This window comes from Paramormyrops kingsleyae, chromosome 7 (genome assembly GCF_048594095.1).
Source record: "Paramormyrops kingsleyae isolate MSU_618 chromosome 7, PKINGS_0.4, whole genome shotgun sequence".
Classification (NCBI taxonomy): domain Eukaryota; kingdom Metazoa; phylum Chordata; class Actinopteri; order Osteoglossiformes; family Mormyridae; genus Paramormyrops; species Paramormyrops kingsleyae.
In genome coordinates, this window is record NC_132803.1 from 539717 (window position 1) to 559049 (window position 19333).

General features: G+C 44.0%; 1 protein-coding gene across 1 annotated transcript; it reads right to left on the bottom strand.

The window, feature by feature from the left end:
* Positions 1–4859: 4859 nt before the first annotated feature.
* lhx2a (LIM homeobox 2a) lies at positions 4860–16426 on the bottom strand. The gene is made up of 5 exons (XM_072713879.1): positions 15250–16426; positions 13658–13860; positions 13089–13447; positions 6941–7146; positions 4860–6495 (listed from the first exon to the last, which is right to left on the bottom strand). The coding sequence occupies exons 1-5, from the start codon at positions 15448–15450 to the stop codon at positions 6229–6231; spliced, it is 1236 nt and encodes a 411-aa protein (XP_072569980.1). The 5' UTR covers positions 15451–16426; the 3' UTR covers positions 4860–6228.
* Between the last annotated feature and the right edge of the window lie 2907 nt (positions 16427–19333).

Genomic DNA, 19333 nt, shown 5'->3' on the forward strand with positions numbered 1-19333 from the left:
GGTGAACCACACACCAGCCAGAAATCTCCTTTGACATCTCACACATATCTGAAATCTCACCATGTACATGAGATATAACCACATTTTTGATATCTCACCACATAAAGCCTCGCTATTCCCCCTTCATTAAAGTTTTGGAATGATGTCACTACAGGAAAGACCCCAGACCTCATGGATCTGGTCTTCATTTGCCAGGTCACCTATCAGAGCTGAGTCACATTTCTTACATGTTTCCCCAGTACCTGGCCAATTAGACCAGGGGTCTCCAACTCCGGTCCTGGAGAGCTACTATCCAGTATGTATTCTGTCCCACTTGGCTTCCTGGTATTTACCTGAGAACAGGTGTGGCTCATCAGAAGCTGGGTGGGATAGAAAACCTACTGGACGGTAGCTCTCCAGGACCGGAGTTGGAGACCCCTGAATTAGACATATGTGTGGTCCAGAGGAACTGCAGCACCACACTCTGTCCAGAGAGGAAAGATAGGACTCCATGGGGACTCCCCATCCAGAACATGTGAAAAATGGGCCAGATCAGTGCAGCGACTTTAAAAAAGCAGGGCTAGCTTTACACCTAACCTGGAGGAACATAACATGAGCAACTTGGGGAGACATGGAGAGTTCCATGTGTCTCGGTTGGTGGGGGCATTCCACGATGGCAACAGGTGACACAGTGTATTTACACATCATTTTCCCTCCTAACCAAAGTGCTTTATGTGGGTTTTTTTTTGGGGGGGGGGGGGGTGATATTTAACACCACGTCTTCTGGCGCCCTCCTGGGAAACATAAGTGGTGGCAGAAATCTCAACAAACTGTCTGGGGGCTGTTTGGGTATTAGGGTCCAATTTGGGGGGGTGCTGTCTGGGTGCTGTTTGGGTATTAGGGGCCACCTTGGCGGGGGGGATGCTGTCTGGGGGCTGTTTGGGTATTAGGGGCCACCTTGGGGGGGGGGGCGGAAGCTGTCTGGGTGCTGTTTGGGTATTAGTGGCCACCTTGGGGGGGTGCTGTCTGGGTGCTGTTTGGGTATTAGGGGCCACCTTGGGGGGGTGCTGTCTGGGTGCTGCTTGGGTATTAGGGGCCACCTTGGGGGGGGGGGGGATGCTGTCTGGGGGCTGTTTGGGTATTAGGGGCCACCTTGGGGGGGGGGGGATGCTGTCTGGGGGCTGTTTGGGTATTAGGGGCCACCTTGGGGGGGGGGGGGATGCTGTCTGGGGGCTGTTTGGGTATTAGGGGCCACCTTGGGGGGGGGGGGTGCTGTCTGGGTATTAGGGGCCACCTTGGGGGGGTGCTGTCTGGGTGCTGTTTGGGTATTAGGGTCCAACTTGGGGGGGGGGGGGGGGGCGTGTGCTGTCTGGGTGCTGCTTGGGTATTAGGGTCCAACTTGGGGGGGTGCTGTCTGGGTGCTGTTTGGGTATTAGGGTCCAACTTGGGGGGGTGCTGTCTGGGGGCTGTTTGGGTATTAGGGGCCACCTTGGGGGGGGGGGGGCGGGTGCTGTCTGGGTGCTGTTTTGGTATTAGGGGCCACCTTGGGGGGGGCGGGTGCTGTCTGGGTGCTGTTTGGGTATTAGGGGCCACCTTGGGGGGGTGCTGTCTGGGTGCTGTTTGGGTATTAGGGGCCACCTTGGGGGGGAGGGGTGCTGTCTGGGGGCTGTTTGGGTATTAGGGGCCACCTTGGGGGGTGGGTGTGCTGTCTGGGTGCTGCTAGGGTATTAGGGGCCACCTTGGGGGGGTGCTGTTTGGGTATTAGGGGCCACCTTGGGGGGGGCGGGTGCTGTCTGGGTGCTGTTTGGATCTGTGAGAAGTGTATATGTCCATTTTATGTGTTTTAGTGTTTGGGGTCCTCTACAAAAATAAGGTGTCCCCAGCTTGTACAGCCACAGAGATATTTCCCAGAATCCGCCTTTGCTCAGACTTAATAAACCTGATGGCACCATGTGAAAGCAAAAGCAGTCCCTGTAGAAGGTCACAAAGTGAAGAAAACACTGAACACAAGTAAAGGAGAAAGGCAAGGTGTGACCTAACAAAATCATACATGATTAAAAATACATGATTTCCCACGATCTCCCCTTTGATCCCTGGGAGGCCAGACTGCACAGTATGAATGAGGGTTGGTGTGCAGCCCTTTCCTGGAAGCTGGCCTCACTGGCTCCATCCTGCTGTAACCTTCAGGACTTGATGGCTGAGTTGAAGTGATTGTGTGGATCGGAAATAGACGAAGACCCCCCCCCCCCATTACCACCACCCCCTGCGTGTGAACCAGCTGGGTCTCCATGGAGATACTAACGCTTCTTCTAGAACATTCATGTGAAATTCTTTCTAGCGCTGATTTTCCCACTGGTGCTGAGATGCTTAAAGAGAATTACAAGGCTGTGGAGCCCCCCACCCAGGCCCACCTCCCCAGTTCCGTACACCCTCCACACCCCCAAAAAACCCCACGGACAAGAATTGTGATCCTATTCAGGAAAATCAGCATGGAGATGGTGAAAGTCAGGGATCATTGTTGAAAGAAGCTCGTCCAGGATCCCGCTTCAGATTCCACCTTCAGCCAAAATAAATGCCACTACGGGAAGGTCACTTTCCAGATGTGTCTGCAGTTTGCTCCTAGTTCCTGCTGGCCTGTGTGTCCCACACTAACTGGAGTTTATTTCAGTTTTAACAAGTCTGATTTATGACAAAACATCAAATCAGCATGCAAGTGACAGTCACCCATAATGCCCATGGTTAACCAGTGAGATGCCAGACGGGGCATGAAGATTAAAAACCACAATGACACAGACTGGGGGCATTTCCTGTTTCTCTGTTTCAAAAGCATGCAAGTCAGAGCCCTTTAATAAAATTGGGTGGGGCGGGGGGAGGATTGGACACGTTTCCTTTAGGGAAAAGAACATCTCCAAAAGCTATTCTGTAATCAAGCCCAGCCAGAATGGCCTCAGTCTTTATTTTTTTCCAGGGGGGTCAGGAGGCGTCCTTTTAATTTCCAATTTAGTGGATAATTAATACAATAATATGTAGGGTTAAAATAATAAGCAAGTCATCTATCCATCAACTTCTCCAGTACAGGGTCAGAAGTGAAATTTTATGTTACGTATGGTTATTCAGATGCTGTTTAATCCAAAGTACATTTCTGAAAGATGGCAGGATCAGCCAGTCCCTTGAGCAATTTTGGGTTAGGGCTCAGGGACCAAACTATGAAGTTATTCTGAAAACCACGGAATTTCAACTGGCAAGCTTCTGATCACAGACACAGCATCCCAACCCGCTGAACCAGGCACCGGATATGCAGCTCAGTCTGGATTTCTTTGCGTTCCTTATTTGGTTACTAACTCCAAATCCAAAGTGACATTCTAAGCAGATGACGAAAAACATCAGTGTATCCTTGAAGGGTCTAACAGAAGCTCCCTTCCTGGGAATGGACCCTGTGAGCCTTTGGTTAGATCTGCTCTTGGTGGGTGTAGGTTAGTTTGGATCTGAGCAGACCTGGTTGGGCTGTCCTGAGCTAACAGGGGAGGGGTCAGTGGGCCAGACGCAGTTGGACAGGCAATGTGTGAACCTACCCTGGGCACCTCCCTGATACACACCGGTCAACGTGGCAGGTGTCATACATCTCACCTTGTTGACGAGTTTCATGTATGGAAGACTAAACAAGATGTCCTTCTCCTCTCCTGCCAGGCAAAGCTAATGCAGGACACTGAAAAGGAAGCAGAGTGTGCAGGGAATTCTCACATGAAGCAGGATGACCTTCTGTGAAGGCCTGGATCATCCCGCTCTGTGAGGGATGCTGAGCGTAAGGGGGTTCTCAAGAAGCAGGATGACCTTCTGTGAAGGCCTGGATCATCCCGCTCTATGAGGGATGCTGAGCATACAGGGGGTTCTCAAAGAGGCAGGATGACCTTCTGTGAAGGCCTGGATCATCCCGCTCTGTGAGGGATGCTGAGCGTACAGGGGGTTCTCAAGAAGCAGGATGACCTTCTGTGAAGGCCTGGATCATCTCACTCTGTGTGGGATGCTGAGCGTACAGGGGGTTCTCAAGAAGCAGGATGACCTTCTGTGAAGGCCTGGATCATCCCGCTCTATGAGGGATGCTGAGCGTACAGGGGGTTCTCAAGAAGCAGGATGACCTTCTGTGAAGGCCTGGATCATCCCGCTCTATGAGGGATGCTGAGCGTACAGGGAGTTCTCAAAGAGGCAGGATGACATTCTGTGAAGGCCTGGATCATCCCACTCTGTGAGGGATGCTGAGCGTACAGGGGGTTCTCAAGAAGCAGGATGACCTTCTGTGAAGGCCTGGATCATCCCACTCTGTGAGGGATGCTGAGCGTACAGGGGGTTCTCAAGAAGCAGGATGACCTTCTTTGAAGGCCAGGATCATCCTGCTCTGTGAAGAACGCTGAGACTACAAGGGAATGACCCCATCAGCTAGCATGTTGACAGACACCAACATTAATGACCCCTCCCGCCATGTTTCTCCTTGTTACAGGTGAGTTCAAGCTGAGTTCATCCCCCTCTGCAGAGATCGGGGTGAGAAAAAGCAGAGGAACAGCATCTTCTAAAGAGCTCTTGCCAGACTCTGTGACAGTTAATGCTGCTTCCCCGGCCTGTTACCTTACTCTTAACACTTTGTAGTCACCATTATATCTATACACTGTCACCTTATTTATTACTATAATCCCAGCCTTCAGACATTTATTGTTCACAGATTGTGCCTATTTATTGTTCCTGTAAATCTCCTTTGATGTGTCTATATTGTTGTACACTGATGCTGATATCAGAAGTGAGCCAAACATTTTTTCTTTGTATGTACAATTGTGTAAAGACAAAGAATTCTGATTCTAAAAGTAAAGAAGAAACATCCACAACCAGGGTCGCGAAATTCATACGATTATTCAGTTCAATTCAATTTTATTTGTATAGCGCATTTTTACAACTGTATTGTTCACAACATTGTCTCAAAGCGCTTTACATTATCCCTGCCCAATGCTCCCAGAGAGTAAACCTCATTATTATTATTAAGTCCTTTATGTAGCTTTTCCCTGAACAACAACATGAAGGGGGAATCGGCCGAATGTTTGCTGAAGCGAATGATCTTTCCTGAGCCCACAGAATCCACAGAGCCTTCAAGCCTGCAGCTTCATCCTGGCTGTTTCATTTTTTGAGATGCTCATGCAGTTCGAGAGCAGACCTGGTGACTGGGACCCATCACCGCCCCCTGCTGACAGTGCTGGTCCGCAGCTGACTCGGGGCATCCTGGGTCTGGCTCAGTGTGCTGTGGTCCCTCAGGTTCCCCGCGTGCCGTGTAGAAACGCATGCTGACCCCAGTGAGGGCCTATGCCAAGCGCTTCATTCGTTAGCACATAAACATGCACACCTGTACTGAATGCTCAGCATCATTTGTTTCAGAACTTGGTTCTAAGCTGTATTTGAACTTGCACATTTATCTGGGCACTCGTACACATTATTTTATGCTCTCTGTGAATGTATCAATACTGCCAAGACAAACTTGTAGTATATGCAACTGTGCTTGGCCAAGAAAAGGAATGCGGATTTTGATTCTGCAGCAGCAGCTGTGGGCAGCTTTAGACATGGTGGGGATGTTGAGCTGTGGCTGGATCAGCGGGGGGGCGCTGTTACTGACCCTCTGAAGACCATCCTGATGGCCGAGGGAGATGCCAACAAGAGCCATTCCAGTTTTTAATTGTTTTTGGGGACAGAAGAAAGGACAGGACAGCATCCACAGGACATTACTGCAGCTGTGTGAAATAAACACAGGGAATGGTCAGACAGACCTGAGACCCCCCCCCCCCCCCAACAGTTCGTGTTTTGAACGATGTGTACAGACATCAGCACAAATCTGAGTGTGAACATTCAAGAGTGTCACTGTTTCTAAAGGGACAGGGCATGGCAAGACTCCCCCGGCAGATGCATATAAGGCACATGACAGTCACGTGACACTCCAGAGGAGTGTCTGGCAATTTCGTTGAACACATGACACGGTGAGCTTGGACCACCCAATGCCAAGACTGTGGTCCGCACAAAAAGCTGCTTCGATATCACAAAATTCTGTCTTTCCACTGTAAACATACTGAAAATAAAAAAAAACAATTAAGTTTACTCTTTTCTCAAAAATAACAAAATACTGCCCTTTTCTGAATTTCAGAATCCCCCTGTCCAGCTTCGGACCTGTTTAAGGCGTCCTTCTGTAAATATGGATGCAGCCAGAGGCTCAAAGTAAAGTCAGAATAGGCTTGTGGAGCCGGTCCGGGTGGGACTCCTGGCTGGGTGGAGGTCCAAGCCGTCGCTCAGCACTGGGGTGTTGGCAGTCAGGTCTGTCAAGGTGGAGGCCGGGCTCACGGGGCTCATGGAGGAGTTGGAGATCTCGGAGACGGCCCCCGGGGGCGACCCACCCGGCAGCACGGACCCCTCTGAAGCCTTCTCTGTCATGCCGTTCTCCTGCCGGAGAAGGTTCCTCCGGAACTTGGCGCGGGCATTCTGGAACCAGACCTGCCACGGCAGCCACAATTCATGTCTTTCACTTTTGTCAGAGATGCCTGCAGTACATCCAGAGAGTATGTCTACGGCAGTGTCTCCCAATCCAGTCCTCAGGGACTCACAGACAGTCCACGTTTTTACTCCCTCCCAATTGTGAGCTCGTGAGTCTGACAGGGAGGTCAGAGGGAGCAAAAACACGGACCGACTGTGGGTCCCCAGGGACCGGATCGGAAAACACTGGTCTATGGGCATCTTCTTTGTCATAATAACAACACACACTGGCACACCTTTCTAGAATGTGGTAGGAAAAATTACGTCTGTGATGCTATTCATGTTCTTAAATTAAAATTAACTTACAGAAGCACCGAGTTTTCCTAATGCTTCTCATTCCTGCCAAACCCTGGGTGAAACCTGGAGCCTAGTGTGTTTAACAGCAGAGCAGGCGTGCTGCCCTCACCTGCAGCACACGCTTGGTCAGGCCCGTTTTCTGCGCCAGCTGCTTCAGGTCCTTGGCGTCAGGATTATGGTTCATGGAGAAGTAGGACTTCATGGTACGCAGCTGGTGATGCTTAAAAGACGTCCGCATTCGCTTGGCCTTCTGGCACGTTCCGTAGTGGCCGTCACCATCCAGGGGATCGCACTCATTCTCATTGCAGCTCAGCGCTGGGGATTTCGGGGGGAGAAAGAGGCTAGTTAAATGCTGGAAGAGACCCCCAGGCTGGATAGGGGCTGCATTACTGATGTAACAGATGACCAGCATGTCCCATCAGCAGAGAGGTAAGGAGTGTTCTATCACCCGCGGCCCAAGCCCCTTCTGTGCCCCCGGACATGAAGGTGTGACATGGCTCATGTAAAATGCCACTGCCCTTTTTTCGTTTTCCTTAATCAGGCAGAACCTCCAGTGAAGACTGCCCAGGTGTCTGGAGAAGACTGTTCATTCCCTCTTCACTCTCTGTGTGACCCATTTAATAACCTGAACTGTGAAAGCAAAGATATGATCTTGATGTATATACATGTGTGTGTATGTGTGTGTGTGTGTATGTGTGTGTATATATATATATATATATATGTGGCTGAAGGGATCTTGATGTATATACCTGTATGGACATGGCTAAAGGGGTCTTGATTTTTTTAAAAAGGGCATTAAAACGCCACATGGTCATAATCTGTGACAGCGATTCTTGGCATATATCATGTTTAACTTTCAACTGTCCGAAGCCATGTTTTTAAACATGATTTGGCTGAAAACAAAAAATGTTTCCTATCTGTGTATTCAGCCTAAATCAGCATTGTTTATGGCACTGTGATGTTCAGGCTTAATCACAGGGTTCCCAAACCAGTCACCCTGACCCTATGTCCCCTCCCTTTAACTGCTTCTACTCGCTGGATCCTCACTCCTGCTGTGTTTTCCATGTGGAAATGTAACTTGTCAGTAAGCAGTGACTGTTGGAGACACAGCTCTGCTTCCTTCACAGGAATGTCTGATTCGTTTGTTATGAAGCATTTTTATCTGGGGAAATTTCTGCCTGCAAAAGTAAATAGTGATCCTGCTATATCAGGGTGTCAGCTGTTTGCCTCGATGTCAGAAAATGGTTATAGCTTTACTTATGTGGTTGGGTTATGTGGTTTAACATTTTAGAAAGGGGGGAGTTTAGTTTGATTAGTTGGCAGTGACTAGTTTATATATTAATAAAATCTAGTGTTGTGACACCACTATAGACATCAAGTCTGAAATGCAAGAGCGTAGATTTGGTTTCAACATTGGTAGGGACCCAATCAACCCAAACCCCCCCGATACACACACAGTATTCCCACAGTATTGGTTAGAAAATGTCCAGACCATCTATCCCCAAATCGCTATTGCTCAAATGCCACACAAACTTGGACCTGTTGTCCTCCAACAAGATCACTAATACATGTTAAAAGTGCTATTTGTTACACATTAAAAAAAACATGTATTAAATGCACAGTTTACTGCATATGAAATCAGTTTATTACACACACACATAACTTCTATGATTTGCTGAAAGTTGAAATTCTCAAAACAGAAATACTTTTTAAATCCAGGTCACTAAATTGGTGAAATGCAGTGCTTGAAGTGGGAAAACTCTAATTTTCCGACATTTGACATTTGTGCGGATATATACACTCACCTAAAGGATTATTAGGAACACCTGTTCAATTTCTCATTAATGCAATTATCTAATCAACCAATCACATGGCAGTTGCTTCAATGCATTTAGGGGTGTGGTCCTGGTCAAGACAATCTCCTGAACTCCAAACTGAATGTCAGAATGGGAAAGAAAGGTGATTTAAGCAATTTTGAGCGTGGCATGGTTGTTGGTGCCAGACGGGCCGGTCTGAGTATTTCACAATCTGCTCAGTTACTGGGATTTTCACGCACAACCATTTCTAGGGCTTACAAAGAATGGTGTGCAAAGGGGAAAAACATCCAGTATGCGGCAGTCCTGTGGGCGAAAATGCCTTGTTGATGCTAGAGGTCAGAGGAGAATGGGCTGACTGGTTCAAGCTGATAGAAGAGCAACTTTGACTGAAATAACCGCTCGTTACAACCAAGGTATGCAGCAAAGCATTTGTGAAGCCACAACACGCACAACCTTGAGGCGGATGGGCTACAACAGCAGAAGACCCCACCGGGTACCACTCATCTCCACTACAAATAGGAAAAAGAGGCTACAATTTGCACGAGCTCACCAAAATTGGACAGTTGAAGACTGGAAAAATGTTGCCTGGTCTGATGAGTCTCGATTTCTGTTGAGACATTCAAATGGTAGAGTGAGAATTTGGCGTAAACAGAATGAGAACATGGATCCATCATGCCTTGTTACCACTGTGCAGGCTGGTGGTGGTGGTGTAATGGTGTGGGGGATGTTTTCTTGGCACACTTTAGGCCCCTTAGTGCCAATTGGGCATCGTTTAAATGCCACGGCCTACCTGAGCATTTTTTCTGACCATGTCCATCCCTTTATGACCACCATGTACCCATCCTCTGATGGCTACTTCCAGCAGGATAATGCACCATGTCACAAAGCTCGAATCATTTCAAATTGGTTTCTTGAACATGACAATGAGTTCACTGTACTAAAATGGCCCCCACAGTCACCAGATCTCAACCCAATAGAGCATCTTTGGGATGTGGTGGAACGGGAGCTTCGTGCCCTGGATGTGCATCCCACAAATCTCCATCAACCGCAAGATGCTATCCTATCAATATGGGCCAACATTTCTAAAGAATGCTTTCAGCACCTTGGTGAATCAATGCCACGTAGAATTAAGGCAGTTCTGAAGGCGAAAGGGGGTCAAACACCGTATTAGTATGGTGTTCCTAATAATCCTTTAGGTGAGTGTATATATGAAGCCCAAGTTACGAGGAAATGAGGAAGTCTGGCTTGATATAAGACCCCCAATACGCCACTTAGCTAGGCCATATAATTCATGTTATTCTTAATAATGCCATATTTTCGGATCCTTTCATTATTTCACTTTATAAGGTATATATATCGAGTAATTTCCGTAAATACATATCAACGTAATTACAGTTCACACCCGCAATGTCAGGAACCATATGCCGCATCCCGGGTTTGTTTTGTGGCCACTAGGCGGCAGCAGAGCTTCAAAGCCCCAATGCACCGCAAAAACGGGGAATGGTCCCAGTTTAGACGCGTTGCCATATGTAATTTAATGTAATTTTAAATTGCGTTATTTAAACAGCGTGAGCCGTTTTAGGAATTTTGTCGAGCACCTACATTTACGCCTTTACAAAGGAAATCAGTCAGACCTTCCGCCACACACAGTAAATTATAATCCAACCAGCGCCGGTATGAGGCACTGTATACCGACGTAGCGATGCCACCCTGCTCCAAGGGACAATTTGGTCAACCAACTACAGCATACAGTAGTTTACGTTTATATCAATCAAATAAATATGACCGGGAATGGGCATGAGTTGATTTCTTTTTATAGCTGAAAAAATCTTCATCTCTTCGACGTTAAAGCGCCATAAAGCTAAGAATTCATGTCTTTGGAACAGATTCTAATCATTTGAACTCTTATGTGAATGCGTCCCTATAAACTCGGAGAAGCCCATTTACACATTGCGCCATGCTACCCTTTTCGAGGTAAAATATAATCACACCGGGGTTTATGTGCTGCGGTTAATTAGGCTGAATGTGGATGGTGTTTTATTAAGCTGCCGTTATGTTAGGCAAACCATTGGTTAGCTGAAGGCAAATGAATTTGTTATAATGCGAATTACCGCCTTTCCCAAGAGGTTTGCATTTTCTTCTAGGCTGACTATACGTTTATTTTGGTGATATTTTAGCAAAATAATTAGGTTATTATAGTTGTTAGTATTACTACAGTACAACAACAACAATTTGACTGGGGAATAAATCGCTAATGGATTTAGAATAATAATTTTTCGGGGAGGATGAGACAAAAAACAGAATGGCCGAAGCCTCTTATTACAGGGTCTAGATTCGCCTACGATCAATAAGATTCTATGAAGACGTTCCCTGTTATTTTTAATAACGATATTAGTCAGCGTTCCTATAACACCAAGTTAAAATACATGAAATAACGGAAAATGTTTGGAAGTGTTATTGTGACAAATATTGTGCTCTGTTTTGAGAGAAAATACTCTGACGTTCAAGGTTTTTTTTTTTTTAAATAAGATAATGAGGCCTATGTCATATTTTCCCTGGGCTTGATATGTATTTACGTGACTCAGAGTTTTGTAAGTAACATGAAAAGACCCTTAAATGATTAGTCAAGACTAAGACAAATTATTTAACCAAAAATGTGTGTTTTATGGACCGGGTCAGTGTGGATTTATTAAAGGAAAACAAAATCTATCAGCACATATTGTCAAGGTTTTCGCTTTATGTGTATAAAAGGGTTTTACCCAGAATACACTACAGGTGCGCCTGTATTAAACAGACTTTGATTTACTGACCCAGAAACTCTCCCAACCGTCATTCAACAAGCAGGGGGTGGGGGTTCGCTTAAATCATAAACCTGCCAAGTCCTTCGAGCCCCCCTTTCCAGATCTTTCACTATTTTAGTCTTTTGAAGTTTAGAACTCTGCCGAAGCGACGTCCCACTTCTGTTTGACCCTCAGCACAAACAGATGAGAGGAGCTTGAATAACCGAGGGACAGCACGACCGGGAGGCCTGCATGCGTCTGTGAACCTTTCTTACGGACAAATTGCGATTAAAATGTGACGTTTTCAATGCGACGATGCAGTAGAATGCTATTTAAACATTGCATAATAATCTGAATTTAATGCAAGATGGCAATCAATGAGGTAAAATAGAATTTGATATTGGGAGGGGAACGCAACTGAATTTGAATGTAAAGTTCTGTTTTTTTCTAGGGACGAATGAAGCCAAATGAAATATTGGGGGGTACAAGTCCCCCTGTTCCTACATGTTCTCCCTGTCTCGCCTGGTTCCTACGCCCTTGTTCCGAATATTATTAATTATGAAAATACCTTCAAACAACGTCAAGCCGACAATGTTACTCCTACACACTGGCAATGCCACCGGACCTTAGACGATTATACGCATTATACTTAAATAATGGGTAGGCCTTCAAACGACGGCTGTATATTTCTTCCTCGACTTATCCGATGCAATGGACGCGCAATTTTCCCCGCCTCTTGCGAGCTCCGTCCGCGATATTACCATGACGTAATCGTTGGATCTAACTAAGCCTCGCAAAATGTCCATCCATTTTCTATAACCACTTATTCTATTTGGAGTCACGGGGATCTAGCGCATATCCCAGAGTCGATGGGGCGCCGACCCAACGCAGGGCACACTCACATACCATTCGCTCACTTGGTAGCGCCAATTAACCTCCGCATGTTTTTGGACTATGGGGGGAAACCGGAGTACCCGAGGAAACCCCACGACGACGGTGAAACTCCACACACATGGAATTTCCAACCCTGGTCGCAGAGGTGTGAGGCAACAGTGCTAATCACTGCTCCACCCTACTGGCCCCGTCACAAAGGGTATTTTCTTTTCATTAAAAAAAAAATATATATCATACATTAGGGCTTCTATGAAGGAAAATATGTTATACTCCGTTGTCGCAACTAATTTAACACTAATTTAATTAAGATGTTTTGTTTTGTCATTTGATCATTTAAACGTTAATACGCTATATTAATACAATTTTAAAGTATATGAAAACCCAATAGATGACTTGTAAAATTTGTGTGGATATCATGTGAAAAAATAAGCTCTATTCATAAGGTTATATATATTTTACATAGGCTACCTAAATTCTAGTAATGCAAAACAATTGGTAAGTTAAATTAAAGCAGATATTATTCGTTCAGGTGGCAATTTCACGTGATCCAAGATTTTTAAGTTTCAGAAATTGCTTTATAATCACATTTACACTTCAGCTAGAAAAATTAAGGGTGCATGTACTTATTTTTGCAGCCTACATATCGATCGCAGACTAAACCATTTTGCTGTGCAGTGGTGGAATCGTCCATTTCCATGGTCCTTAGCAATGACAGGTCCTCCGACCATATGCATGTCACTGTACGCGGACTGTAAGGCAAGTTTACCTGCGCTGTACTTGGCCAGGTCAGCATCTGTTGAGGGGATTCTCCTTTTCCGCGGGCGTCCTTTCTGTACGGCCCCGTTATAATACGGGACCCTCGAAGGCATTGGGTCGGTTTTACCGGAGATCACGTCAGCTGGATCAAAACGCTCCTGGTATTCCCCGCGTACGAGCGTCTCAAAGTGGACGCGGCAGTACACCAAGCCGTCCTTCATGCCGAAGTGGTCGCCGGTCGTCAGCATCGTACTGCAGGTTGTGCAGGTGAAACAGTTCAGGTGATAGACCAGGTCTCTCGCTTTCATCACCATCTCCGAGGCGGAAATCCCAAGATGGCATCTGGCACAGCGCTGCACCGAGAATCTCCTGAAGGGCGAGAGAGTGCGTGTCGGCGAACTGAACACAGAAGGAATCCGACAACAATCCTAACTTTTATAAAGATTATTAAGATAACATAAACTTTAATGATCCCAGGGCAAAATATTCAATATGTACGTATATATAGGCCTACTGTTGCTCAGAAAATAGATCTAACGACTGCTTTAATAACACTCTTGCCCGTTGCCGTTAAGACACCTGTAATAGTCCTCTTTGCAGTAGATACTGCCGTCCTTGCTGAAGCAGGTGAGCTCGGATTCCAGCTTCAGTTTACACTCGCAGCACGTCAGGCAGCTCATGTGCCACTGCAGGTCCACGGCAAGCAGATAGTAGCGCTCGGAGATCGTCCCCCGGCAGCCGGCACAAAGAGCCGCTCGCGCGCCGTCCACCGGGCTCATATCCTGCGAAACCATTTTTAAAACATAACTGCAAACCGTGCAACGACGATTGTGTTATTAATTACAAACCGGGACCCGCATACAATGAAATAACTAATAGTCATTGCCCATTAATCGAAGCCATTTTATTAATACGGGTACTACTTCTAAAATCTTAAATAAGCAACAGGTCCGATCAAGATAATCTATTTTATCAATGAAATATAGGCCTAATTAATATAAATTAAGTTGCATTTACAAGAACCATTCTTGAATAACACAATAATATATATAGCGAATTTAGGAGTAAGTGACTAAGTAGCATAATCATTAACTTTCTATACTTAAATATTTACAAAAAACCCAAACACCCTCTGTATATCGGATGCAATGCGATTTCAACTTGAGTTAACAGCTGTGACGGTTCTTATTACTGCCTGAGTAATTCTGCGCTACTACAGGCCTGTTTGGTATACAATATCACATTAACTGGATAAGGGCAAAACTTGAAATTAACGGGTTTTTATAGAAACTGATAAATTTGGACTGCCTGTAGCATTTATAGAAAACAATCAGAATTTCGATTCAAATGATGATATAGGCGAATATATACAATAAGTTAAAATCATAAACAACCGGAACACATACTAGCGTTCCTCCATTACAACGGTATAAAGAGGAAGTACATTCCAATTGAATTTATAATTAGACAAAAGCCTTAATGGACCTCCATAAATATCATGAAATCAGAACCAAAATGAATTTATATGCGACCGCTTATCTGCGTAATTATGTGAGAATTTGTGAGCTTTTCTTCATCCTGTATTTCACTCATTCTAATAGGCCTGTGATTTTGGGGGGAAAAAACGAAATGTAAACCGCATCTATAACCATTATCATTAATGAGAAAACGGGCAGGTGTTCATATAACAGTAAATATAGTATGATACTGCAACTACACGGATTCTTTAGAATATCCCGGCCTTCGCTCGGGGTTCAGTTGTCGTAGCACTAATCGGGCACCTGGTTTACGTCAAATTATAGTAAGATAATACAACACTTAAATTCTACAACTGTCTCTCTATTACAATATTTACAGTGATTTAACTATTAGTGGGTCATCTACTTACAGGGTTTATATGGGCCTAACTGTTAGCCATAGTGAATCTATACCATCGAATGGCTTATTAGGGCATTTCAGTTAAATATTGACAATATTTATCACAAAAACTCTCACAGGATATATAGCCTTTCCAGCATCTAGGCTACAGATGGAACTCAAGATCCAATGTTAACATATTTCCTTGTATGGAATACTTTAGTGTGCAGAGCCCTGGGTACTTAAAATCAAGCTTTTTCACAAGACCTTAAACCCGAGTGATACCGGGTGGAGCCTCTTCCCGGCTCACCTACCGTGTCGGTCTCTCCCATGTCTATGGCCGAGCTGATCGCGCTAGATTCATTCTTTCCTCTCCGCTCCATCTCACAGACACCATGCGCTTCACCTCCGGGAAAGCCGTGGAAAAGCATCGCGGCGGCTGATGGATGGATGTTGCGCTGGTTCTCCTGAACCCTGCAGCCCAAAAACTTCCATGAGCCGCAAGCCAGGGGCATGCATCGGATGCCGAGATGCAGCCCCACTCCAGGAATCCAGGTCAAATACAAATCACCAAAAAGTAAACGATAAAAAACATTACACGCACAAGAAAAAAAACTACAAGATGGTTATATGGCCTGATGCGTTTTGCGAACTCAATTTTGTCTTTTAAAATTTAATTCCAAAGATTCTCTTTGCAATCTCGAATACATCTGAAGTTCCCCCTTCTGGTTATCAGACATATAAAGATGAAAACAAAAACCCAGAAGAGTCGTTCCTCTGGAAAAATCGTTAAATTACACGGCAGCGTCAAAATCGTGGCACCATCCCTCAGACGAATCACCGGTGTCTGTGAACTGTCAGGAAGGCGATTCCTTTATTTTTTATTAAATATTTTTATTATTGCATAATAATTTCCAGCAAAGAGACCGCTCAATGAAAGCCTTGAGGTTGCACTTACGTCAGCCCCAAAAAAGCAGAAATTCATCAACGCAACAAACAATGACAAACTGTGCCAAAATATTCCCAAAGTAACAGTAGAAAAACAACAATGAATGATGCACTTGGCAGGAACGTGTCTTTGTTTCTGTCAGTTTTTTTTTGACAATTTGTCACTGTATTAAGAAGAACGCGACACAGATTGCGGCTCCAATCTGTCGGCTGTGTCGCGAGTCCAGCTTTTTCATATTTTACTTCTAATAAGAAAAATCAAACAAATCATAAATTAGCATCCTGAAAATACACATAAATAAACGCCAGCGTGTAAGGGAAGGTCGCCGTGCTCGGAACGGCTGAAACGTAGCTATTTTCTTATTTTTTAGGCCCCCCTCCCTTTTTTCTGTATAATTGCGGAGGAGGAGTTTTCCGTGTAAATCCCCTTGGAGGCTCCCGGTGCGGCCTCCTCGCCCTGCTGTTTCCTCGCGGCTCCACGCCTCTCCTGCACCCGCGCCTTTTTCTACCGGGAGCGCGCGTCACGCCCGCCGCCACCCGGCCATTGGCTGCCCTGCGTCGAGCACTCTCATTGTAGCCCTCTGCTCTGCCGGGTTCGCGTTTAAAGCACTACTGGGAGTTTCCTTCGGGCTGCGTCTTTTTCGGGAAGGGAGCGATCATCCTGTTCTTCTCATCGGAGTTTTTTTTTCTTGCGCATCATCATATGTCATATATGGCGTACTGATGGGGCCGCAGAATCTATTAATTTTGTCTTAATGTATTGTACTTGATTATTTATGTATTTGCAGAGGTCTCTTTTATTAAGCGGGTCCAATTAAGCAAAACAAGTAGGCCTATCAATTAATACGGCACTTTGGACTTTGCATCTTCATATGGTGGATGCTGCCTGTCCCAAGCTAAGATATAGACCTACGCTGAAATGCTGAAAGAAGATGGTTTTATGCTTTGAGAACATGGTCTACCCGAGAAATCGGTTTTCAAGAAGATGCGCTGTTGAGATATTGTCCTCTGGATTTAAAATGGATTCAGCGACGCTTCCATTCATAAAATACTGGGGGTGGGGCGAATTTTGTAAATGACATAATTTATGAGGTCACTGTTAAATTGTTCACCTAATTGAATTGGAAGTAGCGCTTATTACCATCATGATGACATATAAATAATTAGTGTGTATTTGTATTTAAGTGGTGGTAATTGCTTCAATTCATTAGGAACAGGAAACACAATAATGACTCCTCATTTAATCCTAATATGTAGCCTAGCTCTTAGTTTAATACATTTAATAATGGATTATATGTGATATTTTCGTATGATTTAAAGTAATTTAACGGTAAAAATTATGCACAAGTATCCGGATCGACTGGTGGCCCGACAAACGTATATATTAGCATTTCTCAATTATGTTTTATTATCAGGATTATTGTTATTCCTCTTACTATGACTAATAGCATCTATGGAAATTTCTGGGATTCACTTGCAGTTTTAGTAAGTTTCATCAACTTTGACATTTCAGTTGATCTATTACAGCTTGAACGCACATATTTGATAATACAACGTGAGAGCTGAAGATAAATTTAATATGACCATATTCTAACATGACCATATTTCAAAATAGTTATATCCTCCTGAGACCCAAGGAAAAAAGTGTCCTTCAATTATAGGTTATTTGTCTTTGGAGGAAACAAGACATCTTACAATTTAGATTTTTTCAATTTTATTTTTATTTTTAATTTCACAGCATGTCCTCTTTAGTGTACAACAGGAATAAATATGTGTCCTTACATCAGTGAAAAGATAAATGCAAAAACAACATGTCCACTACAATGGACATAAATGAATGGGTGGGGACTCAGGAGGATATAATGAGTTTGCTCATTATATATAGCGATTGCGCTTAGATAATGTGGGGTGAATATTTATATAAGTATTGTGATGATTTACTTAAAATACATGTGAAGTAACTGTATAAATAGGCCTACTCTATAAATACATTTCTGGCAGCATTTTGTTTTTAAAGCTATAACAAGAGAAGCAGACAAAAAACAGTAATGTCGCATTTTGCGCATTTTTCCATTTTTTTCATTTTCTATGCCCTCTGTAAATATGAAAAATGTAATTATAACTGTAATAAATGCATGTTTCAATAAGTTGTCTTTAGTTTATTTGCAGCTGGTGGCAAATAATACTTAATGAATGCGTTTTTCTCCTTATTGGTAATTTGTTATGAACATAGCTATATAAAATTCAGCATATATTTCTCCCTTTCCTCATGTCTGTTTTGTCTGAAGGAATTTTATTGTTTAATGACCCATTTCAGATCGAACGCGTATAGCGAGCCCATATGTGTGTATATATAAAATACACCGCTATACTAAAATAATTCCCGATTAAGACCATGTTTCATGACGCTCCATGTTTAAACGCTTCGCTTCAGTCGGCCATCTACTTCGAATGATTACTATCTTCGTAGATGGTGGCCGACTTCATGATTAAACATTTCAAAAACTTCAAACGATGATAGATAAAATATAATAATTTTAATATAGATTATCATTTAAATAGAAATGCAAGAATTCCAGCAAAATCCGATTGCGTAATTGTCTAAGTATAATAATACGTAGCCGAAATGTTTCGGCATTCAATCGTTATTGATGGACTGTATTTTAGATTAGTGTCAGCCGTAATACTCCACACTATTTACCGCAGAAGGGCAAAGTGTGCCGAACATGCTTGTCAGATTATAAGGATTGATGATATGATTTTGAAAATACTCGGGACATAAATAATAGTGTTTGTTTAGAGGTGATCAAGGTTTCCTTATGGATTTTGGGAGAAATTTCAATGGATTAATCCCATGGGAATCTTGCCTCGTTCTCCTGGTTTGACTTGTCTTGTTAAATTGCAAGTCATTTGTGACTATGACAGACCACTCGTTTAACAATAATGCTGTATACAGGTAGGTTATACGTACTGCGTAACCCAAAAATTCACAAGTTTTTCCTTGGTCTAGCTGCTCTTTTTGAACTTAATAGGTAACGTTTATAAATATGCATATAAGAAATCTGACACTTTAATCCCGGATCTTCTGAATGGCATACGAGAATCGGATCTTGGTCACATCTGCGTGGACATGCATACAGTAGGTAGGGTACAAATAGGCTAGTTAAGGCAGGACAAGTTTTCAAAAAGGTCGGAGAAACCTTCGTTCATTATGAAAACATCAAAATCAGCGTGAGCAAAAAGTAAGTGGATCATTGGGTCGTTTTGGCTAAAGTTATATCTTTCGATGGTCTAGATAAATTAACATTTAATTTTAAATCTGTAGTCAAACGTTTATTTTTCCGTGATTACGCACACACATTAATACAAAAAGTACAATATTTATTAGTGGTTTTTTTGCGTGTCTATGACTCGTTTGTCTGCCTGCTTAGGAACAGCTTTTTGGAGGAC